Source organism: Ammospiza nelsoni, chromosome 5 (genome assembly GCF_027579445.1).
Source record: "Ammospiza nelsoni isolate bAmmNel1 chromosome 5, bAmmNel1.pri, whole genome shotgun sequence".
In the NCBI taxonomy this organism is placed as follows: Eukaryota; Metazoa; Chordata; class Aves; order Passeriformes; family Passerellidae; genus Ammospiza; species Ammospiza nelsoni.
In genome coordinates, this window is record NC_080637.1 from 69,628,676 (window position 1) to 69,656,258 (window position 27,583).

Consider the following 27,583-nt stretch of genomic DNA (forward strand, 5'->3'; position numbering starts at 1 on the left):
CACTACATCACAACCCAGGCACACGTGGGACTGGGTGGAATCCTCGAGGGGCATCTTTAGCGCGCTCCCTCTTAACGCTGTTGAAAACTTGGTCCTTTGAAATAAAATAGAAAACGGGTGTGCAAACCCACGTGTTGCAGCCCCTGTAGGGAGGGACGAGCGGAACGGGGTGGCCGGAGCTGCTCGGACACGCGTTAAATTCGCCTCTCGCTGCCGCCTGCGCTGGGCAGGGGCGGCAGGGAGGGAGCCCGGGGCTCCGCGGAGGTTTTGCTGAGGTTTTGCTGAGGTTTTCAGCCCCACGGAGGGGAGGGAGGGCAGCGGGGTCCCGCAGCCTCTCCCGGAAGGTGGCACTGCAGGGCTGCACTGCCCGCGATGCTGCGGCCAGCCCCGCTCTCCACCGCTGCCTATCCCGGGATAAAATTCATCAGTGCTGAAAAGCCCCCGCTAGGTCATTTATTCCGTGCTGTAATGATCCTCTGAGTGAAAAGCCATTTTTGCTGAACTACCCCGCCTTCAATTTCAGATAATGCCTTTGGGCTTTGTCCTTATTGCATATTTTGAAGAGATTTCTACCTGCTGCTTGTAGAAAGAGAACCCCCTCAGGTATTTGTCAACCATAATTAGGTCTTCTTGCAACCTCCTTTCCTAACCTGCACATAGCCTGTTCTTGAAATGTTTCCCTGTAAGACACTCTTTTCATAGTCCTTGTATCTCCTGTATTTGTTAAATTAAGAACTAATTAGTATACCCTTTATTTCTCAGAAGCCTATTGATAGCGAGAGGGTCAAGCCACCAGCGTAGTCCCTGATGCGTTTTCTGACCTGAAATGAGGGTCAAACCCACAAATATTCCTCTTAACTTTGCAGGTATAAATAGAGATGATTGTGTACACACTTCACAGCTGATTTCAGTTGGAGAGCTGAAATCTGTCTCATGCTGTGCTGCAAAGCAAAACCATTGGCTATAGGCACTAGAATTTATTGGATGTTTGCTTTAATTTTCTGCTCTATTTTCAGAGTATCAATTTTGTTTCCTGTTTGTTTTTGGGGCAACGCTTTCACGTGTAGGAGAAGCCACGTTCTTTCCCTGGTGACAAAGTGACCATGTTAGCAAACTTTGTCGTCATTTTTGAGTATTTTCTCTTGTGCTCTTGCTTTGCTGTAAGGCTTGGTCAGAGTGGGCATTAGTCATGGGGCATAAAGGATATCTCTATGTGGTCTGAAACAGCTTATCTTCAGGATTTTTGGAGAAAAAGAGTCTGAATCACTGTTTAAAGATTCAGCACTAGAATTCCAACCTCCCCTGATTTAACAATAAACATTTGTATTTATGAGGTGTTATCTTCTACCTCAAAGTATTTGGAACTCTTGGTTGGTGTGAAGCATTTAATTCAATATAATATGAAATAGCAGTGTAATATAGAAATATTTAACATAGTGTTAAGTAACAGTACTTAAACATTCTGCATAATACAGTGCACTGCATTTGTTTGTGAAAGTTGCCAGTAGAGCCTCCAGGAAGGTATTTAAGTGCTTTCAAGCATTAAATATCCTTAAAAGGAGTATTTAAGTGTCCTGCAAAAGGCATGGAATTTGAAGTATATACTTTTGAAAGGTTTTCTTTGACATAATCTCCAGTCACAGAGACCAGTTTTGGTTAGGTCATCATCAGTTCCTGCTGAGGGGATCACCCTGGAGTTTGCACTGCTGTCCTGAGCACTTCGCTGGTGCGCTCTCTGCAGCCAGGGCACCTTGAACCCCCTTTGGCTTGCATTTCTGATGTGTTTTTGGGGTTACAGCTGGGTAATTCACTATAGCAGGCATGACACAGCCTTGCCATGTGGAATTAATTTATCCCACTGAGATACTTACTTTGAATTCTTTGTCCTCATCTTCTTGTTTTGTTTCTTCCAAACACTTCAGAGAACATGCTCTGTGACTGCAGTGCTGCCATATGTACTCAGTTTTGGTTTGTTTTCTTCCAGTTTTGTGGAAAATGGTTCTGCATCCATACTTAAAATAGGGTTTGCCTGAATGGCAGTCACTCTTAAATCTACTTCTTGTGTGTTTGTGTGAGAGTTTTCATTGTGGCCATCAACTTGCTGAGGAATGTCTTGTTGTCTTGTTTAACCCTTTCTGGGAAATAATGAAAGGAACAGAGTCATTCAAGTTCAGCAACAGCAAATAAATAAAAGAGCTCCTCTGAGCAAGTGTTCTCTAAATTTATTGACTATCAACCAGCATAACAGATGTGACTGCGTGCAGTAAAATTCTCTCTTAAATTATTGAACACAACAAATCAGATCAACACCAAAGAAAGCTTTTACCAGTGGCAGATATATGATTTACAAAACATAATGTTATTAAATGGTTCAATTGCCTATCTTTTTTTAAAGACTGTATACAAACCCAGTATATATTTTGTCAATCATTTGTCTGAAACACTGGTTTTATTTACATACTGGGGATGATAGGAATTTGAGAGCAAGTGTGTTCATTAAAATGTTTATTACTGGATTTCAGCATCATTAATTTTAAATAGAGAAAATGCTATTAAGGGTTCAGACATGTTGGTGGGTGGCCACTGAACACTCTTCCTGATAGTTCATCTATTACCTAACATAATATTGGCATTTCTTCTTAGTAACATTACCAATGAAAGTAAAAAAAAAATACTATTTTTAGAAATTTTCTCTTTTATTGGAATAAAAGCATGACTGTACATTTAAGCATGTCAAGCTTTTTTTCCTCGGTTTTTATTTATTTATTTTTTTAAAACTGGGAGAGAAAGTGCCAGTCTGTTTTCGGTGCAGAGAGGGCAGTGATGGTTTCATGGTGCTCCTGGCAGAGTTTAGGTGTGGGTTCAGTGGTGGATTTGTCCTGTTGGGATCTCTGATATCCAGTAGTGAGGTTTCATATCACAGAGGCAACTGGTGCTATTGCAGGGTTGTTGTGAAACAGATCAAGGTGCAGTTGACAATACATATAAACCCTTTTCTGAAAGAAAAGGAAGAATTCTGGAAGAATTTCTGTCAGTTCCTATGGATTTCTCATAACCATGAGAATGGAGTAAACTTTAAGAACTGGTGATGGTTTCAGGATAAGCCAATTCCAGCTGGAAGAGTCACGGGTGTCTCTGTACCATGTGCGGAGATTTCCAGAACAAAAGGCCTGGCTGAATTTCCTCCAGAAACCCAAACACAACATGAAGGATTGTGTGGTTCGGACAGGTGCCTTTGCTGGTCAAAAGAAAAGAGAGGGAGAAAAGGTTGATATATGTGTGGTAGAAGGCGACAGAAGATTTGATGGAATCACATTTTGTCTGTGTTTGGTCAAACTGGCAGCTGCCCAGCAGGCAAGGCTGAGTTATTGCAATCTGAGAGATGATTAGCTGAGAGATGATCAGCACAGCCCATCCTCAGGAGGAGGTGGGACTGGGGAGCAGTGGCTGCTGGTGGCTTTGGAGGTGGGCTGCCCTCCCTGTCACCTTCCCAAAAACACAGTTCTGGGAGCTGCTGCTCTCCCTGCCTCAGCTTTCAGTGCAAAAATGGCATTTCTGGGAGGTGAGGATTAAACAAAATGGTCCTGTGTGATGGGAGGGAGCTGCTGGAGCTGGGCTGGGCTGCTCAGCACGCCACTGCAAACAGGTTTAATTAAAAGGGGCTGTTCAGGGCCATGGCCAGGCAAATCCTGAATGTCTCTGATGATGGAGCTTACCCAAACCCACTGCGGCCTTTCATTTAATTCTCTTCATAACAAACAAACAAGCAAGCTGACCACGTTGTTCTGGAGTCTGCTCTGTGTGTTTCAGTCTGCATCCATGAAGATGGAGAGCTCATTTCCCAACGTCACCCAGGCACTTGGCTGGCTTTAATCAGACACAGAGGCTCTGTGAGGGGCTTTTGGAATAATTTGCTTTTTTGGGAACCTCTGGGATGTTAGAAGCTTGTACAGGAATGTTAAAATAGTAGACTTAAAATAGAGGACTTCCACAATTTTCCTTTTTTCCTGTATGTTTTTTTCAGTCCCACATAGAAAATTCTAAATTTCAGTGGCTGCCTCAGCAGGAAAAACATTTAGAATCCATGAAAAACCACCAGCAAGTTGAATGTCCTTCAACAGCTGGGAGAAATTAGCAGAGAACCATTTAAAGCCTCTTTCATGGGGGGGAAAACAAAGTTATTTAACCTGGTATCTGTCAAGAAATGAAAGAAATCCACAAGTCTCACCTGGGCACCAAGAAACTCAACAAATTTAGGAGGGAAGGAAAATTTGCTTCTTTAATAAAATACAGAAGATTAAAATAATTATTGAGAGTGACTGGAAACTTAGTGGTTTTCAAACCAGAGACAGTAATAAAAAGAAATCTGATTGCACAGGAACTCTTTTTGAGTTTTGTCCATAAACCTTAAAGAATTAATTTTCCCAAGGAAAATATTGTTTGAGAACCACCCAACCTTAAAAATACTCTATGATATATTTAAAATATCCTTCTCTAAATTGCATTGTTATTTATCTAAAATATTCAGGTTTTTAACCCACTCTGTGTATGGTTGCCTTTGGGTGTTTTGGAAAAAACAATTAAATATGACTGAACATGACATTATAATTACAAAGTAAATATGCTCTAATTGAGTAATTAACTCAACATTTCTTCCTAAAGGCATTGTAGGAACAAACTCATGTTAGTGATCAGATTTCAGATTCTTTATTCTGAGGGACAAAAAAAAGGCTCTCATTCTCCAATATGGCTGGCTGGATGTAAAACTTCTTAAGACGCCTCAGTTTTAAAACTTAATATGTAATTTTTGAAATTTAATATACATTATTGTTGCATCAGATATTCTTCTAATGCTTTTTGTCAGAAGAAATAATCTTTTACATAGACAAAAGGAATACTTGTGTCTCTTTGCTTGTAACTCAGCTCAACTCTTAGGTGGCAGCTATATTCAGTTTCAGGAGCTACTGGCAGAAATTATGATTTTTAAACTGCAACTTGTGTTATACAGCTGTCAGGAGTAGAATTTTAGCTTCAGGAATGATTCAGGAGTAGGAATTTTAGCTAAAATTCATGAATTTGAGCTCCAGGAATGCAAAAATGACCTATGTGAGAAGCAAATGTAATTTGTGTGAATACAGGAATTAAAGTTGATGTGTGTTGAAGGGGAAAAATGAATTATTGCACCTAAATACACTGCATAGAGGATTTATGTTGAACCTTATTTCTGATGCAGATTGACAAATATCAGCAAGTTGAAAGTTGAGACTGATCTGTAATGCCAAAATTTTCTGCGTTTTCCATCTTATAGCTTCCATTTAAAAAGAACATTTTCAGTGCAGACTCTACATGTAAATATTAGACATTTGAATTAAGTATGAAGGGGTCTGATTTCCTTGGGATGAATTTAAGATACTGACAGCAAAGTCAGCAAATGAAGTTGCACAGACCCAAGGGTCATTAAGAAAACAGGAAATCCATAGTATTCATCACTCTCTGGAGTTGAGAACAAATAGAGTCAGGCAGGGAGGAAAGCTTCACCTGTGTGCTGAAATTCACATATGATAATTAAATTGCCTATTATTGCTTTTATAAATTGTATATTGCCTGTTATTATTGCCCATTATAAATTGTATAGATGCACAGAGTGTTTTCAGGTGTAATTTAAATTCAAATTGGTGTCTTTAGAGAGAAGTAAAAGGCATTTATGGGGTGAAAATTGAAAGTGATCAGGTTTAATTGTGGGTTTAATGGAACTTTAGTGTGACTGTATCCAGGAGCAATAGCTAGGAGTGGATTACATGGAATCTTTTACATCACTTTCACCTAAGTGAAAATTTTAAGATTTGCAGCACCAGTTATGTTTAGTGCCAGCAGCACCAGAAGTTGAATTCATAAATCAGTGAATGGCTTTACCCATAGAACTCCAATGCCTTACCTGGCAGATTCTCACTGGCTTTGGCTCATTTGCACAAATTCTGAGTGTGAAATGTTTGTTAGCAGGTGTTTGGGGTGTGCTGGTCCTGCAGCTAGCAGCACACACTGCTGAGTTCTCAAAAAAAAAAAAAAATTCCCCACAGTTTTCTTTGAGAATTGTTTGCTATTTCTTCAATGTAACAAAGCTTATTGCTTAAATCAGAAATGAACGCATTCTTGAGGGTACATGCTGAAAAAAAATCCTTAATTTTGTTTTTTGGGTACACTATGACTAAGAAGTTAATAGTTTCATTTGAATTTTGGATTTGAAATGGATTGCAGTGAATTGGATTTGCAATGGGACAGTGATGACTGGAATAGAGTAACTGAGTATCTCTTGTCTTTTCAGCCATTATGGCAAAAGTCAGAAACAAAAGCAGAGTGAAAGACTGAGATGAACATGACTTAAAGGCTTTTCCCTGCTTTAAGGCAAAGGGTGTCAAGAAAGATCATAAGAGATGAAAAATTGTGTCCCAGCTTGCATGCAGTGATAAAAGATGTAATGCATGCCAGGAAATCAGTCAAAAATGACAGGAGGGACTTGCTGCTGGCAGCTCTGAAAGACAACCAAAGCATTTTAAAATAAAATTTGAGAAAATTCAGCCATCAGACTTTGGAAAAATTGAGGATGGAGCTTTACAGGTGCCTGGCAGAGTCCCTGTGAGTGTATCATGGCACACGGTCAAATGTGAAGTGCTTAAAAAAGGATCACATCTCCGAGTATGAATAATTCAACAAAACACTGCAGGAAGTTTTTAATGCTGAGAATGCAACTTCTGCTACTTTCTATGAAACATCATGCTTAGACATCTCCTTAAGTGCTTTTAATTTGCAGTGTGGTTCACACAGCTTGGAGTATTTCTGTGCAGAGATATGCATTTGACTGCAACATACATCCTGCTGTTCCAAGGCAAAGCTTGTATCTAAATAAGTACATATGGGTCAGCAGTTCTTTATTTTTCCAGTACTTAGCATTCTTATTGAGAGCTTTGCTGTTATCTTTGCCTTGAATTTGCTTTTATTTCACAAGAACATTTTTTTTCTTTTCGTTTTGGGGTGTGCATTCTTGAGATTTTGGCTTTTGTGCTTTAAGGCAGTTTCTGATGGAGAACATCAGTGCCCAGAATGCACTGAGTGTTCCTAAGGATCTCGGTATGCATGCTGTAGGGCCAGAAATAATTTCTCATTATTTATGAGAAATATGGATGGGAAAGCCCTGTGTGGAGTCAGCTCTACAAATATCAGAGGGAAGGAAATTTATTCTTTTTAGCATGTATTGGTGGTGTTTGATACTTCAAAAGGAATGTGATGTAAGCTCAGCCAGATGGTTTAATACATTGGTGGATTTCATTACTCCTCTCCCTGAGTCGTGTTGGAATACTATTTTAGAATACTATTTAGAGATGGAATTGCTGTAGAAGATGGAAAGCCCCACTTGTCATCTTAGGATTTAAACCTCTAGTTCATGTAGCTAGTTGTTCTGATAAAAGCAGTAGAAAGTATCTAAACCTGATTCTGCAGCTACAAAAGATCTGACAGACTGTCAGGTGCTGTTTGGGAGATTAATGTAAAGACTGGAGTATGGAAATTTAGAGGAGCAGACTGTATTCTAATTTATTTCTGTGTTAGGATGGAGACTTTCAGGAAGTCTCATATCTGCACAAAAGCTCCGCTTCTTTCCTTTTGGAAGGTTGAAAAAAGAACATGTTCTCTGAAGTTATTTACTTCTCTTCTATATTTACATGGTCATGGTCCCTGTAATATGAACAACTTCCAGTATTAAAAGGTCTCGTCATCTTCCCAATGTGCCAGGTCAATGGGCTTGGAAAATTAATTTTCTCTTTCTTCATTAACTATGTTATGTGTGCTTATGCGAAGATATCACCCTAGGAGGTGCATGCAAAGAAATTAATAAGTTATTTAATTTTAGTAAGATCCTTGTTATGAAATGGTGTTTAGTTGCTGATATCATCAAGCCTGGAACAGACACAGCAATGCTGGGAAGTTTTATCCCTGTGTCTGGGTGTAAATCAGAGAGGACAAACCCTGCCCAGCTCCTCCTGAGTGCACAAGTTTGACTCTTGTGGTGCAATCAGAACCTCAGGTTGGGCATTTTGTCCTGCCCCAGCTGTGCTGATCAAGGAGCAGGGCTGCTGATGGGTGCCCCCATACAGGAGTTGTGCCATGATTTATCTCCTTCCACTTCTGCTGACTTGCTTTTTCTCTGCCTTTGTGTCTGCCTTGTCATTCCAGGATAAACAACCTAACCCTAGTTTGTTTGTTTTTAACTGCACCAGCTTTTCCACCTCCATCCCCAAATTTGGTGTTTCTGGTACTGGTTTTCAGTAATGCTGGCCTTATTTCACATTCCTAACACAGTTACCAGAGCACTGCTGTCCCTGGGATGCTTCCCTATAGGACTGCAGCACTTTGCTCAATTGAGTGTGGAGTTTATTCCTCCCTGACAGGTCCCTCTGGGCTGTGTGTGCAGCGTGGCCATTTCTCACATTTCTCACGTGTACCTCCTGTCAGCTCCTCACTCTGTTGCCACTCCTGGTGATCCCTCATGCCATGGCCAGTAGTTTTCCATGTCCTGTTTGGTCACCCAGGCCGGGCTGAGTCATCTCCCTGCATCCCTAGCACCAATTATTCTGAGCAGCCTTAACCTCACTAATGAGCGCTGTATATTAATAAGTAAAGAGGATTCTCCTCTTTGTCAGTGCAGTCTTGCCCTGGTGATGGTCAGTGTTAGAGTCAGGGTGTAACAGCCATGGAAGGAATGTCTTGGGGAACAAATGACCAGACAGGTTTGTAAGGAGTCAGTGCAGAGACGTGTGAATTTTGAGCCAGATGCTTTGTGATCAGGATGTGTGTGGGTTTCCCTCTTGGGTGTAAATTGTAGAGACAAAGTCTGTTTCTCTTGAATGCAGGCATCGCTGTGATCAAATGGGAATTTGATAGGAAAGGGGGCTGCTGTCTGGGCTCTCTCTGGGGGCTGCACATGGTGCTGTGGGGTGTGCACACAGCATCCTTGGATAGGAGGAATGAAACCTCTCTCTTCCTCCCAAACCTATACATACCACTAGGCACCTCCAGGGCTTGACTACTAACTTAGACACACAGATATTTCTGCTTTTCATCTGCCATCTTTCCACTGTGTGTGTGTCATGAGGCATTTTTATTTTTTGTTTCCAAATAGCTGGGGAAAAAAAGAAGAATTATCTACTCTTGGGAACCATTAGAATGTCTTTGAGATGTCTGCAGTTGCACTGTGCCTACACAGTTTTGTGTATGTATAGGCAGAAGCATAATTTGCTTAGTGGACCAGAATGAATAAGTGACTGTGGTTGGAAGCATCTGGCTGTGTGTTATGAAAGATTTTGAAAGAAATAGAATAGTGTGAAATAAGAGAGAACTGTTCTATGTTTTGTCATTGTTCGTATAGTAAAACCGATCATTTGGCATAGATTCCATTTTACCTCACTGTAGGTGTTTAAATTGTCTAGTTAGAGCTAATCCTTTAGAGCTGGTGTGCTGTCAGTGGAGAGGGAATCAGCCATGGCCAAAGAACATTATAGATATATGAAATAGGTGGGGTAGGCTGCTTTTTTGGGAGCTACTTAACTCTGCCTTGGCTATGTAGCTAAAGCTTTGGTGACTAAGTTAGACTAAATGTCAGATTTCAGATTGCTGGAACTACTGCACTGAATTCTACCTTGTGCATGTGTGTGGCTTCTAATTTTGGTTGTCAACAACAGAGGCATAGTGGGAAGACAGGAATTCTGCGACTATTTTAGTTTTAAGTCACCTGTCTTTCAGGTGGCCTGTGTGAATGCAAATCCTTTAAGTGTACACATCTTGCCTGGATGCATGCTGGTAAACAAAAGAAATTGGCAAAGAAAAGCATGATAAGGAAAATCACAACTTGGGAAAAATCCCAGTTGGAAATTCATTGTTGGAAGCTGCTTCTTGAGGAATATCCCTGCTAAACCCCTGTGTTGTGAGAAGAATCCATTTTACCTGAGATGTTGTTTAGGAGTGGAAAACTTTGCGAGTGCAGAACAGGCAGCTTCAGGAGGGAGATGGGTTTTCCAGAGTCAGAGAGGAGAGATTTGGGAGTGTCAGAGAGGGATGGCAAGTGTGGCAGAAGACACAGCATCACAGGAATTATGCTGTATATAATCCCAGGAATTATGCTGCCGTCAGTTCAGGCTTTGCTTCCTGGCTAGTGTGGGTACCTGGGCTGGCTGGAATGTGCCAAACTCACCAGGAAAGATGAACAGCTGGGTGACAGCAATGCAGAGAAGGTTCTCTGCTGTAACCCTTTGGTTTGTGTGGGCTCAACAAATGCAGTGTGCCTGGTTTTGGGAGTGCCATTTTTGAGTAGTGGAGAACTCCTTCTCTAGCAGGGTCTCAAAGAGAAGATAAACTGAGGCGTGAAACTCATTTGGTTTTATGAACTTGGTGGCTTTATTGAACCTTGGACATGCTGGCGAATGGGATTCTGCCTGCCACAGCCTGGATTTCCATGTGGAGCATGCTGGATCCCTGCTTTCAGGCAGAGGGAGAGCCCTTGTCCCCCAGGATGCAGCCAGGGGAGGAATCCTTCTGGTGGCTTCAGAAGAAAAGGTGAACCTCTCTTGGCAGGGAAAGTTTTTATCATCATAAATAAAGGGCAGCACACTCTTTCTTTATACCTGTGCTACTATATCACCTCAAAGAATGTGCATCTTTTCAAATTTCTCCCTCTCACTGCCACAAGCAGGGACATGAAGTTGTTCTGTATCACAGGATCTCTTCAGGGCCTCTTTGCCCAGGATTTCCAGCTCTGGCTCTGTCCTGCTGCCCTTCCCACAAGCTCTGGAGTGCCCAAATCCTGCTGTGCCCAGGGAATGCCCGAATCCTGCTGTGCCACAGCACCCAGGGTTTGTGAAGCAGCAATTTCAGCTCCCTGGAGAGCACCAGCCACAGAGATTCTCCTTGCAGAAATTGCCATCTGCAATGGGAGAGAGCAGCTCAAAGCAGTGCTTGCCCTTCTCATGAGGTGCTGGTGAAATAATTGAACTTTGTGAACTCAGCTGTGAAATCTGGATTTTTAAAAAAGGAAGTAAGGGGATTTTTAAATTAAAAAACAACCTTTAAATGCAATATTTACCATTGGTGGCTTCCAGTTGAATCTTTCTGAAGAAATCACAAACATATGTTTTTCCTCTTCTGCTATTCTGTAATTTTGCATGGGGTTGTCTCTGATGTTTTCTGTCATCGTTTCACCATTTGCTTTTGAATGCTCATTTACTGTCTGTGCCTGGTAATGATACAATGACTCAAAACAAGAGAATGTTTCAGGAAATGTATGGATTTAAGTGGGAGTAATTTACTTAAAATAATGTTACTGTTTTTGTAGCACTACTTTTCTGATTAAGCCATTGTACTGCAAATAACTTGAAATAAGGACAATGGGGATCCCCAGTCTACATGGGAAAATGTTGCATTTATCCCACTGCAGGCCTTAATATGTTGCAAAAGACACATTTTTACGGAGAAAATTCCAGTTGGTGTACTTTAAAGATCTGAGTTTGCTGCTGTCCTTGGGCTGTCTGTGGGTAACAGATTTTTGGGGACATCTGCCAGGCTGAAGAATCTCACCCAGCAGTTTCAGTACTCTGCTGTTTGATCACCAAAAGGGTTGTTAGAAAATGAAACAGACCTGACCTGGGGAGATGAAGTGAAATAATGTCAGGAAGTGACCCCTGACATTTCACAGTTAAGTTTTCCCTGGTTGTTGCTCCTCATTGTTACCAGTGCACACCTTACCTGACACCTGCCTTTGCTTAGCTACAGCTACCAAATATTGGATATAGTAAGGGTTATTCCATGAGGTTGAAAGGGTCATGAGGTGTGTCAAAAAGCTTCCACGTGCTTGTGCTCATTAATTCTGATCAATTTTTTATAACTCTCTCTTACATAAAACTGGATGCTTAAGCTATTTTTAGTCCTTCATTGAAGATGTTTTCCTGCTCTACATTTCTTGTATCTCCTTTTTTTCAGTTCCCTGGGCTTTCAGGCTTGCACGTTGCTTGGAAATCATTCAGGGATGTGTTTCTATGTGTTGGTTCATTCTGTCCAGAATGAAAAAAGCCAATGAGGACAAAGCTGCTCTGTCATGGAAGAGGAGTCAATCTGCACACGCCACCTTCCTCCAAACTGGGAGGGCACAATTTTTAAATAGCCTGGATGTTTTGAGGCCTTCTGTTATGTTTTGTTACTTTGCTGGTTTGGATTTTTGTGTTTTCCTCCTTTTTAGTTCTCTAATGAGCAGTAGAACCACGGAATCTCTAGACCAGATGAGTGGTTTGTAGGAAATTTCTTGCTTCTTTTGTGATGCTGATCCTGCAAACTGTGGAAGAAAGGAACACAATGCCTCAGCTTTCACCATCTTTGGTGAGATCTGCAAATTCCCAAGGCAGAGCTGGAGCAGCCAGAGCCTTCTCCCTATGGCAGAGCTGACCCAGAGCCTCCTGGGCTCTCACCAAGAGCTCTGCAGACCTGGCGTGGATCTGCTCCATGTAAATTCCCTCATGACCAATGGACCTGCTTTTATATAAACAGCAGCTTTTATTTTTAGAAAGAACCTACAAAGGCTGCCTCAAACACTTGTCTGCAGAGAAGGTCACAGGGAAGAGGCTGAGCTCCCTTTGTGCAGTCACCCAGTGACTCAGGAGCTGTTCTGGGGTTACGTGTGCCAGGGTTCAGCCTGGGATGCACAGCAGATGCTGCTTTTCCTCATACAGGTGCTTGCAAAGATTGTCTCCTGCTCATTTCCCCCACCCATGATTACCTCTCACCCTCAGCTCCTCCCTTTGCTGCAGTTGCAATCTCCTGATTAGTGCCTTATTTAGGTTGGGAATGCTCACAGCCAGCAGAGCCAGCCAAGGGTGCTTATTTTTGCATCTGTATATGGCACATGCTTAAGGTTTAGGCTTGGAACATTCAGCAAGAAGGTACCAGGAGCTAAAAAAAAAATATTAGGGAAAAGTTTGCATGCTGGAGATAGAACATATTACTTTATGCACCAAACAACCCAGTAAAAATATTTTTTCCTCTATGCAAAGTGCTATAAAAATATGACTCTAAATCTATCTAATACTATGATACCTCTAGATCACAAAGATGTAGTTTGAGTAAATGAATGGTTTTGGGTATTTTTTTTTATCTTTTAATATCACGCTGAATATTAACCAAGCCTCTGTTTTTCCTTTGTTGTATAGCATGGTTTGCATTCTTGTGGTTGGTCATGTTCTGTGGGTTTGTTTGAGGGGAGGTTCACAAGGAATTCCATTTCCTTGGTGTGCAGAGCATGTTGTGTATACAGCATTCTCTTGGGGATTTTGTGGATGAAAGGAAATACAGAATGGAAGAAGCTTTTAGTCTTATCTCAATTCAAATTTTGCCTTTTTTTGCGTGATCTCTTTCACACACTTTAATGATGCTAAGGTACAAAGAGCCCTCCTGTTTGAATACTTTTATTTTGTCTAAAGTTATTAAAAAATGAGAACATTAATTAGGTGACAAATTATTAGAAACACCAAAATTTTCTATTTTTACTTAATTCTTAGAGTTTGGTTGAAACTTTTGTACATCTTGTTTCAAAACTTTCCTCTTCAATTGGTTTTGGTGATGTTTTGTTGGTATAATTCCAAGCAGCAAGGGAAGAAAAAGAATCAGATTTTAAAAATAGAAAAATGTGGTTTTTAGAACACTAAGATTAATAGCTGAAATAAAAGTCAGTTTTGACTCTGAAGCATCTTATAAATACCTTTTCCTTTGAACCTGCATTTCAAGAAGGGAGTGCATCTTTAATTTATTAGGGTATTGCATGCATGATCTAAAATTAGGTAAATGTAGCTTAAAATAAATTTTTGCCTTTCTGGAAAGCAAGAAATAGTATTTGAGGGCCTGTTTTGCATGTGTGTGCTAATGTCTGGTTTTCACTGAGGATCGTGTAGTGGGTACCTCTGGAAATTGGACGGGTTTATATCTCAATTATGTATTGAGGTTTATATTGTGATTATATATTGAGACATATATCTCAATAGATATAGATATATCTATTATTTATTTATTCTATATATATAATAGATATATATTATTATATAGTATACAATATATATAGATCTATAGATTGATATATAATATTATTCTTATAATTGATATTAGAATATAATATCAGTATATAATCAATATTATATATTATAATATAAATTATAATATAATCATCAATTATATATTTATATATAATGGATAATATCGCTATATAATAATCTCTATATTTCTGATATCGCTATATAATAATCTCTATATCTCTATATAATATTTATCTCAATTATAATATATTATATATCATATATTATATATTAATGTAATAATATTTATTTCAATATATATCTCAATTATATATTGAGATTTTTTATATATGTATATATTATAATATATTATAATATAATTATATATAATTATATATAATTATATATAATTATATATATACACATATATACACACACACACACATATATATATATATATATATATATATATATATATATATATATATATATATATATATATATATATATTCTCTCAGATGGTATGGTCACTATCTGATTGAATCTTTAATTTGGGTGTGTTCTCACCACCCTGAACAGACTCAGAGCAGAGACACCAATAATGCTGCAGAGTGTGGGGCTGGAGAGCCAGAGGTTGATGAAATTTGACCACTTGGAAGGAGGGGGCTCAAAAAGGAGGAGGCTGTGGAGCAGATGGCCTTCAGAGGTCCCCTTTAATCAGAGTTATTGTGTCATAATGCAGATTAATGACCTCCTGCTGTGGGCATGGCCACTGTGAGGGAGGGCTGGCAGCCAGGGCTTATGGCTGCTACAGGAAATTTAGATTTACACCCTCCTTCTCTGCACTTGCTGAGCTCCTCCCCACAAACCCTGCTGCTCTCTGGGTTTGTGCAGCTGAAGGCTGACCCCATGAACAGCAAGGGGAAGCAAAAATCCTCAGCCTGTCAGAATTGCCACTGTCTGTTGTCTGTCAGGACTCAAGATCTGGATGCAAAAGTTTGATTTCTTGTTTATGTGTGTGCCTTTGTTGAAAGGTCTTGTCTGTAACTCAGATACAGACCTACATAGAGATCCCTTTGTGCTTTTTAGCCATCATCTGCTGTAAATGGGAACAGGCTGCTATTTCTGGACTGAGCATACTATGACTTGTGGAAGGAGTGTGATTGATTTTTCTAGGATGAAGACTATTGGAATTGCAGGCTTTGAATTATTTAGATATCATATGCTTGTACATATTTTCCAAACTGTGTCACATGCTTAGGGCCAAAAGCAGCTGCAGAACTGGGCTAAAAGCAGCTGCAGAGCTGCTCTCTACCTTGTGCGCAGGCACATGTGCATGCATGTGCTCCCCCAAATAAATGGGAGCCATTTAATCTCATTTAATCCACTGAAATTTGTTGTGCAATTAAACTTGTGTTTTGGATTACTTCTGTACAGTGAGAGAGATTGGCACTCTGAGCAGCTGCTTTCACTTGTATTTCAGAAATCTGTCCCAAGGATGGAAGAAATGATCTCTCCATTGACTCTGGAGGGGATTTAGACAAAATCCCTTTTTTAAAATTGTTTGGGTAGGGTGAGGCAAATCAAATTAACAGGTTTGTGTATTGGTTTCTATCCCACTCTGCATTTTCAGACAAGGAATCTGGAGACCATCTAATATGGTGAGGATTATTTTTGAAGTGTAAGAGCTTAATTTCTGTAAAGAAGCTATATTTAGATTACTCACTAAGTGAAGAGTAATCATTCACCAATAAGAAAATGACAGGTTTGTCAGAAGAATCCAATTTATTGAGTTACAGTTAATCTCCAGGGAAATTTTACTGAAGTCCAGGAAATCTTACCAAAGATGTGCTTGCACCCAGCACCTGTAATGGTGGTAATGATAATTTAGACAAACAGTGGGAAAAATTTGCATTTAAGTATTGTATCTGTGGGGTTCCCAGATGAAGGGAGGAATGATGAATCTGACTCCATGTTTTTGAAGGCTAATTTATTATATTAAAGAATGCCATACTAAACTATACTAAAGAATACAGGAAGGATACTTACAGAAGGTTAAAAAGATAATAATGGAAACTTGTGACTCTTTCCAGAGTCCCAACACAGCTTGGCCCTGATTGGCCAATGACTCAAAACAATTCACATGAAACAATGAAACAATCTCCAAATGCATTCCAAAGCAGCAAAACACAGGAGAAGCAAATGAGATAAGAATTTGTTTTCATTTTCTCTGAGGCTTCTCAGCTTCTCAGGAGAGAAATCCTGGGCAAAGGGATTTCTCCAGAAAATGTCTGTGACATTTAAGCAGGAAAGCTCTCTCTTGGTTGAGGATTTGTGCCTGGAGTTTGCCTAGTGTCCCTCCAAGCAGCTCTCCATGATGTGTGTGCATGTCACTGCAAAGCTTTTGTGCTGACAGGTGCCCTAAAAATAGGTGTTCTATTTAAAATGATGTATCAAAGCAATATACCATGAGAGATGCATCTACAGCTGCCTGAAGGTGAGGAACTTTGGGGTTTTATTTACTTGTCCTTGTGCTCTGTCCTGCTGGAGATGGTGTTATCCCAGGAGAAATGTGGATTACTGTAAAAAATACCCTCTCTAGTTGTTCCTTCAACCTTGGGGCTAATTGGGGTCTCTCAGACAAATACAAATCCTCTTATCAGCAAAGAGATGTTTGTCACTGCTCCTCTGTTGCTGCTTTTGAGTTTTATGAATGTTTCACTGAGTTGTGATTGAAGGGAAAAGTTCCCTGGCTTGATTTCTGGAGCCACCAGAAACTCGTCTCAAGAAACCCAAGAAGGATCCTTTGTGGGTTTCTCTGGGCTTTCTTGTAGCTTGAAAGTCACAAAATGTAAAAAAATGCAAGTGTTTTGGAGGATATTGTCCTCTTAAAACCTTCTCACCCTCACCCTAATAAATTTATCTCCTGATAGAATTTGTGATTCAGCTGAGTTTACCTCTCATCAATTACCAACACATTAGGTACTTGTCTGAGATCCTATTATGTAGCAGGGTTCATGCTTTCCCCCCCTCTTCCTCCTCTCTAAAAACCCCAAACTTCACTCCCCAGTCTGTTTCTTTTGATTCCATAGTTACAGAAGAGAATCACCCTAACTAGATGGATCTTTGTGTCTGCTGAGGATTTTCAAACTTTGAGCTTTCTAGATTCTCCTGGGCAAGGTTTGAGATGCCTCTTTGGTCGAAGGGCCTGAACAGAGAGTTGCTTTAAATCCCAAATTTATCATTAAGTAGGAATATATTTTGTTTTTACTACAAGTAAAAGATGGTGTCTTTTATTAAAAAAGCCCACAGTGCAAAACAAACAGTGCCCCTTCCTTTCTCCCCACCCTCCAAAAAGCAAAATGAGCCAAAAAGCCACAAAGCAAAAGAACTTCAAAACCACCCTAAACATCTGAACTGTGCTCTTTGAAAACCACAGCATTTTCAAGCAGAAAAGTAAGGGAAATCCTAAAAATTGCTGTCTTGCTGTCTGGATATTTTGTACATCCAAGATTTATGCATATGTAAGAATGACTTTATTTACAACATCCTCTGAAATATGGCTTTTTTTTCATGGAGAGAAATGTTTAGGTCGTGATTTTAAGGAAGAGCTGTCCCATACTTTATTTCAGTAGGGACTAGAGGAAATTATTATTGCTTACAGTCTTGTGCCTCATCCATGAGCCAGAAATCCACTGTGCTGCCTGTTCTACCAACGTGGAACCTTTCTCAGAAAATTCCAAACCTAAACAGTGCTGGCAAAATGACAATAATTTGCCACACAGTGTCAGAAGTTAATTTTCAGGAGTAAATATTTAACTTGGAGGCATTTGGTGCTGGAAGTGAGAGCAGCTTGTGCACTTGTGCTCTTCATTGAAATGGACTTTTTTTCACATTGCTTGGAGCTCATTGCATCTTTTGTGAATGGCATGCAGATAAAAATCCTTGCTTTTGAGGAGGAAAAGAAGGAAAACCAAGATCTCATGTTGAGTGAAGCACAGTTCTTGAAAATTAGATTTTTGTATAGATTTTTAAAAAAATGTTTAGTCTCAACTATGGCAAACAAACTGTCTTAAATAATGTATTTTCTATCTACATGTATGTTCTGAAACCCCCAAAAAATATACGGGAGAAATTCTTAACTCTCTTATCTGGGCTAGAAACTACACTGAGTCTTGGCGTGATGTGATATTTAAAAGTGTATGTGTTAAATAACAAAATTTGTTATAGAAAAAGCCCTAGTTGTAATCAATCCAGTTTTCATTGTAATTCCTACCTCTACTTGCAGGATGCCTTCAGAAAACCCTTCTATTAGTGGGGGGGAAAGCCCTAGCATCACTTTAACTGTTAGATATCAGAATTCATGTCTTGTTAACTTTTTTTAAAAGGGCTGATAAGGAAAAAATATCCAAATCATGCTTCAAAAAAGAGTTTTAGGTGAGTGCAGCCTTGCATTTACTGTAGGAAAGTTCTAGGCAGGGAAACTGAAAAGTTAGTAAAGATTTCTGGAAAAAAATCTGCTCTTTCATATAAATAAGTGGGTTTATTTCATATTAAGATTTTAAATTTTGTGTTCAGATTTTAATTTTTGTGTAAATTTTGTGGCTGGTCATTGTCCTGGGATACTAAGGTTAATCTATTTGGCTTTTAAAATGTAGGCTTTATAAAGTCTATTAGGCTAAAATTTAGGCTTTAGAAAGTCTATTATATCCTCTAAAGGCTGGAGTTTACTCAGAGGGGTCTCTTTTCATGGATTGATGAAATAAATACATTAGATGTCTGTGCACAGGCTTTTCTTCATGTCAAACTTGCTTTAAATGAGCAAAAGAAACTGCTGCTCACTAGAAATCTCAGCTTAGGTGTGATTGCAGATAGAGATTTTTGCTGGCCTGGTCTGACATTCTTGAGAGTGTGGAAGGCCCGAGTTTTTCTTACTGCAAACCCTTCTGCTTATTGCCTGTGAGTTTGGTGATGGGTATGACCTTTCTGTTCATTGATGTACATACATATGTGTTTAAAATATATATATATTACATATGTAGACATGCTCCAAGGCTGTTATCATGCCACCCTGCCATTCCCATTCCTGTGCCTTTGCCTTGGGCTCGTGTTTCCCAGGCCTTGGGTTGGTTTCCTTGCCCACTTTGGGCAGCCTGGGCTCAGCCAGTCTGTCTGGGCTGGGGAAGCCAAACCTGCAAACCCACTGCATTCCAGGTTTTATCCCTGTTTGTGCACTCCATGGTTATCACTGCATTTTAATGGGAAGAAGGCAGAATGACAATATCAACTTGTGCTCTGTTGAATGACAATACCAACTTCTCTTCTCTTGGGGATCCAATACAAACCCCCCAAGGCTTTTCTGAAAATAATTTGGGCCGATGAATCATTTTGCTTAAATACTTCGCATTTGTCCCTGCTGAACTCCTTCCTATTTTAAAGGCTTTTTCTTCAATTCATGGAGTTAATTTTAAATTCAGATCCTGTCCTTCAGTGTATTTGCTTTACCTCCCAGCTTCACAGTTACCTGCTTGTTTAATAACAGTGTTCACCATGTAATCACCAGATCATTAATTGAGCAGAATCAAAACATGGAACAGGATCAGATGCTGGGCAGGCTCTCGGGTACCTCCCTGTGACACATCCCCAGTTTGGATGTGCAGCAAAGATAACTGCTCCCAGGCATCCACTGGTTTCATATTCATGACATACCAATTTTTTTTCTTGCCTGTATATCCCTAGAATTCTGATGAAACTATCATACAAGACCTCATAGAACTATTAATAAAACCAGGAGGCATGGACCTACTTCTTCTGCTTTGCCTGGGAATTCTGTTGCTCAGTTCTGGAGGAAACTGGTTTTCTTTGATGCAATGTGTTCATGACAGGTCCATGTCTCTTGCTCGTTTTCTACTTGTCCTGCAAGTACTTGCTGGTGCTTGTTTATTTTACTTATTCCAGTTTTTAAAAATTTTTTATTTTTTGAAACTGAAGTTAATCTGGATGTAAATTTGCCCTTCTTCTATTTTTATTTTATTTTATTTTATTTTTTAACTGGAGATTCTTCTTACCATTTCTGAGTCCTCTGGGATCTCTCCTGTCTTCCATGAGTTCAAGCCAGCAGCCAACAGCTTTGAGGTTATTTCAGAAGGTGTTTTAAATATTCTAGGACATTCTAGGGTGCAAGGTAGCTACCAAAGCAGCTGAAAGCATGGACTTTATCCAATGATTTGTTTCCCTTTTACAGTTGGAAATTATACCTGTTCTGGTTTGGGGTTTTTTTGTGATAGTCATCAGGTCTTGATGGATATTTTTAAAGTAAAAATTGATGCAAAAATGTCATGCAATACTTAATCCTTCTTGGAAAAATTTGTCAAATGCTCTCATTTTTCCATTGGTTAATGGATCAATGTTTTCCACATTCTTCCTCATTAACAGATGATCTCATGCACTGACTTTTTATTGGTGTTGTTCTTCGTGCTTCTGATTTTGACACCTCTCACTTCATTATTTTGTAACATTTTTCCTGTGGGCTTGGTCTCACACACGATCTTAGCAATGTGACCAGTTTCCTACTTGCTTTTTGCCTTCATTCTGAGAGCAGCTAAGACACTGAGTTAACCAATCTCATCTTTTACTGTACCCAGCTCTCCTCTGCTTTAGGGGAAAACACAGCAGTTTCAGGGTGTGCAATTTTAGGATCTGCTGTTTCAAAATGTTGGGGGAAAAAATGACATTTCACATCAGGATTGGTTTATTTTTCATTTAAATAATTAATCTAAGCACAAATTTTTCTAAATAAATGTATGCTTAACTAGATGAAAGCAAAAACCCTCAAAAGTTGTGATTCCATTGTGTCATTAACCTGCCCATGTCTTGTCTCAAATGGTCACTGCATAGTTGGGGTTTTTTATGGTGCTTTTTTGATATAGTAATAGGTGGCACGAAAGATGGTGTTAGAATTCAAATAGCACTTAAAATGGTCATCACTGTGTATTTTAATGGTTTCGGTAATGACAATTTTAGTGATTTAGTTGTAAGCTTTCAGCATCAGGTACTTTGTGCAACATGGTTCATTTCCTGTTGTAGAGCAACCTTACCTGTTACTTTTGTGACTTAACTCTGATTTTTGAGACCTGTGTTTCTGTTGTTTCTGCATCTGTTTTAGTTCTACAAATCTGCATTTTTTTTTTCAGAAGTGAAAATCTTTTCCAAAGGCTTTGTAATCAAACTTGTTCACATATATAGACTTTTCTGTTTAATTATATTTAAATGCTCAAATTAATGATCCATAGCACAGAAGGGTTTGAGAGGGCAGAATTTTGTGCACCAGCTGGACAGAGTCAACAGTGGAAATTCTTGCTGAAGTGTGGTGGGGATTAGCAGGGTGATGATGCTGTGGATCAGAGTGTTTAGTGAGTTATTGCATTTGGGTGGGGGCTCAGTCTCCATTTCCTAGTTCTGGTCAACATCCAGCTTGAATAATGGTGTATTTGGTAGTGTGAAACTTTATTTGTAGCGGGGAAATTGAGTGGACTATTCACTGTTGTACTGCAAAAAGAAAAAAAACCTCAAATCCAGTGACTGCAGCTCTCAGGTTGCAGCAAAGTTTTGTGGTGGGGGAGCAATGAGTGCTGTAGGTGAAATTTCAGCTTGGTGCCTCACGAGTTCAATAGGAACTCTGTTCTCCCTTCTTCCCAGGAATTAACCCTAAGCATTTAGATTATAGGGTGGAATTTCATTCTCCCTGAAACTTTGGCTATGCTGCCTTTGACAAGATTTTGCTCAGTTCTTGAATGCAGCTGTGGGAGCTTCACTCTTTTATTCAAGCTATTTCTATAAAATACCTCCAGAACAAGTCTTTTGTCATTGCCATTTCTCATTTATTAGAGATCCTGTCTGCAGCCTCAGAGCTTCATAAAGCAGAGAGAGCCTTATCAGTTATCAATATTTGTAATATTTGTTAATATAAATCTGTCATTACTGACTCATTGTTTGAAACTAATTTGAGACAAAGCACTTTGCTATGGGACTGATGATCATATTAGAAGCAAAACCAATGAAACCACCAAAAGCTGGATCCTTAACTTTGCTGGCACATCAAAGTCAAAATGCATGACTTGGATCCTCATGTGGAACCTAACTAATAAGAAGTAATAATGATGGAACTTGACACATTCCCAAATTGCAGAAAAGTCTTCATTAAGAAGCAGCAGCTGTTTATTTACAGGAGCACATGGTCTAGTCAGCATGATAAGAACACTGTGGAGAGGGATCAGCAAGTTTGCTTTCACTGGAAAACACACATCTTTCTTCTCCACTCTAATGGGTCAGTATTAAAGAAAAGCTGGAGTGGGAGAATAATTAGAGTGATTTTCCATTTATTTTTCCTTTCCAGCGTGCCTCAGGCTAGGGAGGTCAAAGAGATGCTAAGAGAAAAACTGCATCTGGAACAAGTCTGAAAATAAATACGTATCCCATGAGTAGTGCTGTGCACAATTTGCTTAGCCTTGGAAAACTAACTTTGTCTGCCACTTGATTGCCTGCTTCATTGAGGAAATCTGCTTAGCCTGTAGGATTCTGAAAGCTCTTTTTCTTCATTTTCAAAATGTGAGGGATGTGAATTAACCATTTCCCATTCCTTGTTTCTTTCAGCTTTCCCTTTCACATATCAGAGTCACATTACTCATCAGCTTCCTTTGGCTGGTTTGCAGCAAGGAGGTTTTTCAGTGAGCAGAGGCAAGCTCTGGATTTCCCTGCTCTGTAACAGCCTGAAAATCTTACAGCAATGCCTGACATAAAGTAACATCCGACACTATCATGTCCTTCTTTGTGTTGCAGTGAGGTGAATTTACAAATCTTGAATGCTTTCTAGGCAGAGGCATATCCTGTTGCACTCTGTGTGTCAATGTAATTGTATTTATTCCACCTGCTTTCATTCATTTGTAGTGCAGTAGTGCTGTGCTACCTTGGCACTGCACAGCCAGCTATGAAATATGCATCTTGAGTAATTATTTCCATTCAAGAAGAGCTTTCCAACTCCCTGGTTTTAAATGTCTTTCATCTGATACTGCAAAAGAAACAGTGTCACAAGTGGTCTTCCCTCAGCTTTGTCTAACAGTCTGCAGGAGCCCATCTGTCCTATTTAGCAACACCACAATTCTGCACTAATCTAAAGCGGAGCATGGTCAACAGGAGGCTTTGGGCTTGCTTTGAAGCAGGTGCTCTCACTCCTTGCCGGGGTTTCCTCTCTCTGAAGCACAGCCTGCAGCTCAGATGTCAGGGGAACCATTCAGAATTCCTGAATCAGGAATGGGCAGGATTTGGAAGCTGAACTGTGGAGGGATAAGATCTGTTGACCTCTCAGGCCTCCTTTTACTTGTACCTCAAATTATGGGCAAACTCACAAGTCCATACAAATTAAATAATCTCTTAAATGTGATACAGGACATACCTAAACAAGGCATTCTTCTTAATCAGAGTTTGCTGTTGTGACTTTGTGTAGAATCCATGTTGCAATTTTTAAACTGGGCTTACATTTTCTTCTGTAAAGTGTCTGGGATAAAATTCAGTTAATATTTCACAAGTTCTCGCAAAACTCAACTGAAGCATAGCCCAAAGAGTAAAACAATCTCTTGAAATTTCAAAATTCTTTCCTCTTTAAGTGATTGGGGTTTTAATTTGGGTCGCTGGAAAAGCCTCACTGAAGAGGCAGAGGTGACTTTACTGAAACGCTGGATCAACTGCACTGGCTTGAGAGAGTGACTTTAATTAATTAATTTAATGCCAAGACCTTCTCAACACCAGCCACATGTCACCTGATGTGAATATTCCATTATTAGGATTTGGTAAATGCATATACTTCCTTACTTTTGGCTAAAGAAGCTGCAAAACTTGGGACTGCCAGGTTTTAGCATTCTTATTATTTTATGCTTTTAAAATTAATTTCTCCATTGATTCAGTAGTTTGTCAGGATATGGCATTAGTTCCAATTTCTAAACTTGCGGTTGGCCTAAACTCTCTGCACAGGAACACACAGAGCACAAGGCCACCAGGTGTGTCCTTGTGTGCTTGTTTCTGCTTCACTGGACCTTCTGCTCAGGCTGTTCTTAGAGTGTACATATATGTTTTGTGCAGGGATAATTAAGGTTATTGTCAAAATTTCACCTTGCCTTCAGGTAACCTCCAAGAAGCATGAAGGTTTTTGTAACGGGACTTGACAATTTCATCTGGGTCCTTTGCCATGTGCTAGATAGCATCGTGCTGCATGTCTGAGCGAGAAGGTGACGAGGACTAGCCTCACCTTTTGAACTTTCAAACAGTCCAACTTGCAATATATGTGGGTGAAAAAGAAAGGATAGTTTATTTTCTCTGAATGTCTCCAGACATTGACTGGAGGCACTTCTAACAGCTCAGCATCCATCAGTCTGGTGGGGAATCTCTTGCAAGACAAAAGACTGCATAGTAGTATTGCTTTACAGTGAAGAATTTGAATTACTCTACACTGAAGGTTTAAAAAAGGCATTAGCTATCTCTTCTGCAGTTTAAAAAACATCTTCACTAATTTCTCTGGTTTATTTTGTTTTTAATTCTTTTTCCCTCACAGGTTCCAACTATGGGAGTCCCCGTCCGGCTCACGCCAACATGAACGCCAATGCAGCTGCAGGGCTCGCCCCGGAGCACATCCCCACGCCGGGGGCAGCTCTGTCCTGGCAGGCTGCCATCGATGCTGCCAGGCAGGCCAAGCTGATGGGCAGCGCCGGCAACGCCACCATCTCCACGGCCAGCTCCACGCAGAGGAAGCGGCAGCAGTACGGCAAGCAGAAGAAGCAGGGCACCACCACAGCCACCCGCCCGCCCCGGGCACTGCTGTGCCTCACGCTGAAGAATCCCATCCGGAGGGCGTGCATCAGCATCGTCGAATGGAAATATCCTTCACATGGCCAGCAGGCAGGCCCCTGTGCACAGCAGCTCTTGTGCATGGGCGGTGGAAATCCACGCGTGGGGTGGAAATCCACGCGTGGGGTGGAAATCCACGCCCGGGCTGGAAATCAGTGATCCATCGGGTTGAATTTCATGCATTGGGTGGAAATCAATGCATCAAGTTGAAGTCAGCACATCAGGTGGAATTTTATTGCATTGAGTTGAAACCCATGCACCAGTTTTTCAATCTATGCATTGTTTTGCAATCCATGCTTCAAGTGGAAATTCATGCATTGGGTTGAAATCAGTGATGCATTGGGTGGGATTTCGTGCATTAGGTAGAATTTAATGCATTGGGTTGAAATCAGTGGTGCATTGGGTTGAAATCAGTGGTGCATTGGGTGGAATTTCATGCATTGGGTGGAAATCCATGCACCAGGTGGAAATCCATGCACCAGGTGGAAACCTGTGCATTGGTTTGCAATCCGTGCATTGGTTTGAAATCCATGCATTGGGTGGAAATCAATGCATCAGGTAGAATTTAATGCATTGGGTTGCAACCCATGCATTGGGTTGAAATCAGTGGTGCATTGGGTTGCAATCCATGCATCAGATTGAAATCTATGCATCAGTTTGAATGTTCCACCACTGGGAACTCAAAGTACACAAATAATTTTTGATGTCTTAACTGAGGTGGTTTATGCTGAAGAGGGGGCATGTGAGGAAAGAGGTTTAGAAGTGAAATCTTTACTACACCCTGGTGCCAGAGACTACTAGAAGCTTGAATTGAGAGGTTGAATTCTGTTCTTTGGAAAAAGTATGGCCCAGGAAATGCATGAGAGATATTCAAGGTATCTGAGGTCAGGGCTATCAACCTATGGGATTGATAGCAACTCCTGGCTTTCCCTTTTTAAATTTTAATTGGTTTTTTAGAGGTGTAACCACTCCAAAGTTCTGCTACTTTGAACCATGCACCTTTTTGTTCAACATGTGACATCACACTTTCTACAGTATGGAGAAAAGAATGGGGCAAAAAGACAAGGTAAAAACCCCCAAAGGTATGCAGTAAAACCCTGAGATTGGGCTGAGAACTGTTGATTTTATTGGAATTCTGGTCAAAATCATAAGACACAGTATTATGTGGTAAGGGATAAAGGAAAAATAAATGCAGTTAAGTAACATGTCCAAAAGCAGTGCAGAGCCAGATCTGACAGTCTGAACAAGAGACAGATGGTGTCACAGATGATGGATGATAACCACTGACACAGAGCTGCAGAGTGAAGGGGTTGGTGCTGCTTCCCTGGAAAGTCAGGGAGAGTCTGGTCATTGCTTTATGGTGTGCAAAGAGCAAAGCCTTCCCAGTCTGCTCAGTGCAAGCTGGAATTTGAGTCTTTGGGGTGAAACTCAAATTGAAATTGTGTTTCTCATTGCATCCTCAAAGAGAAATCAGGATTAACCCTGTAATCACAGTAATCACAAGCTAATGGGGTTCTTCAGGAAATACAAAAGAAAGAAAATGTTTCTAGGGGTAGATAAGCATGTCAAGGAAAGGCAGTACAGAACTTGGCAGTAGTTAATATGATTAAAAAAATGAATTAAGGCATTTAAAACAATGTGATAATATTATTCCCTTGGGTGTCTGGTGGGATGCTGGGTGAAAACAGAAAATGAGTATATCAGGTATTACTGACATGGACATACTTTTTAGATTAAGAACTTGTTAAAAATGCTCCTGTCAATCTTTGGATGTCCTTAAACCACCTGCCTGCCTCTTCCTTTCTTCTTCAGATGCTAATTTTTAGTCCCCTGATTAAGTTTGCTGTTTTTTATTGCTTCTGACACAAGTCTGATACTTTAAGCATGAGATGATGGGTGATGACTAACAGGATAAAACTGAATATTGGTTTGCTTAGCAGCACCCCAGTCACCACATGTCTTCAGAGTTACATTTGATAAATGGATAGGATCAGCAATAAATGATGGGAATGAGGTGTTGTAAACCAGGGTACAGCACTGCTGAGACCAAGAGATGACCAAACAATGCAATTGAAGCAACACAAAGATGCTGAAGCTTGCAGTTTGGGGTTTTGTTTGGTTTTAGGTGATTTGATGGAAGTATTTTTTTCCATCAGAACCTCTCATTGGACATCTGGAGTTTGTAAACCTGAAACACTTCAATGACAACAAGCATTATCAAAGGGTTGTGACAGGGTTTAGTTTAATTCTATATTCTGACTTTTCCTACTTGCTGAAAACTACTGAGAAAGGCTTAGACTAATTTGTAGTACCACTAAATTTAGGCATAATAGATATTAAACAAATATCAAATAGTACTTCAGCAGTGTTTCTTACCCAAATGTTACAGTGTTAAGAGCCTGAATGAGCAATTGCATTCAAGAAAAAAGTTAAATGAATTAATTACCTTATTTTGCAAGGATTTAGCTGTGTATTTAATTTTCTTCCTTTTGTACAGTGTATTTGTAGATTTTATAGAATTTAATGTTTACAGTGCAAAAAGAGAATTGAAATGAAAGGAAATAAGTGTAAACAGTGATAAATTAATGGAT

At 39.9% G+C, this 27,583-nt stretch overlaps 1 protein-coding gene across 1 annotated transcript in view; it reads left to right on the forward strand.

The window, feature by feature from the left end:
* CACNA1C (calcium voltage-gated channel subunit alpha1 C) overlaps window positions 1–27,583 on the forward strand; it is a 409,783-nt gene that overhangs the window by 2,501 nt on the left and 379,699 nt on the right. The window contains exon 2 of the mRNA XM_059471692.1: window positions 24,700–25,023. Within this exon, the coding sequence (XP_059327675.1) occupies window positions 24,700–25,023 (324 nt within the window). The remainder of the gene's footprint in view (window positions 1–24,699; window positions 25,024–27,583) is intronic.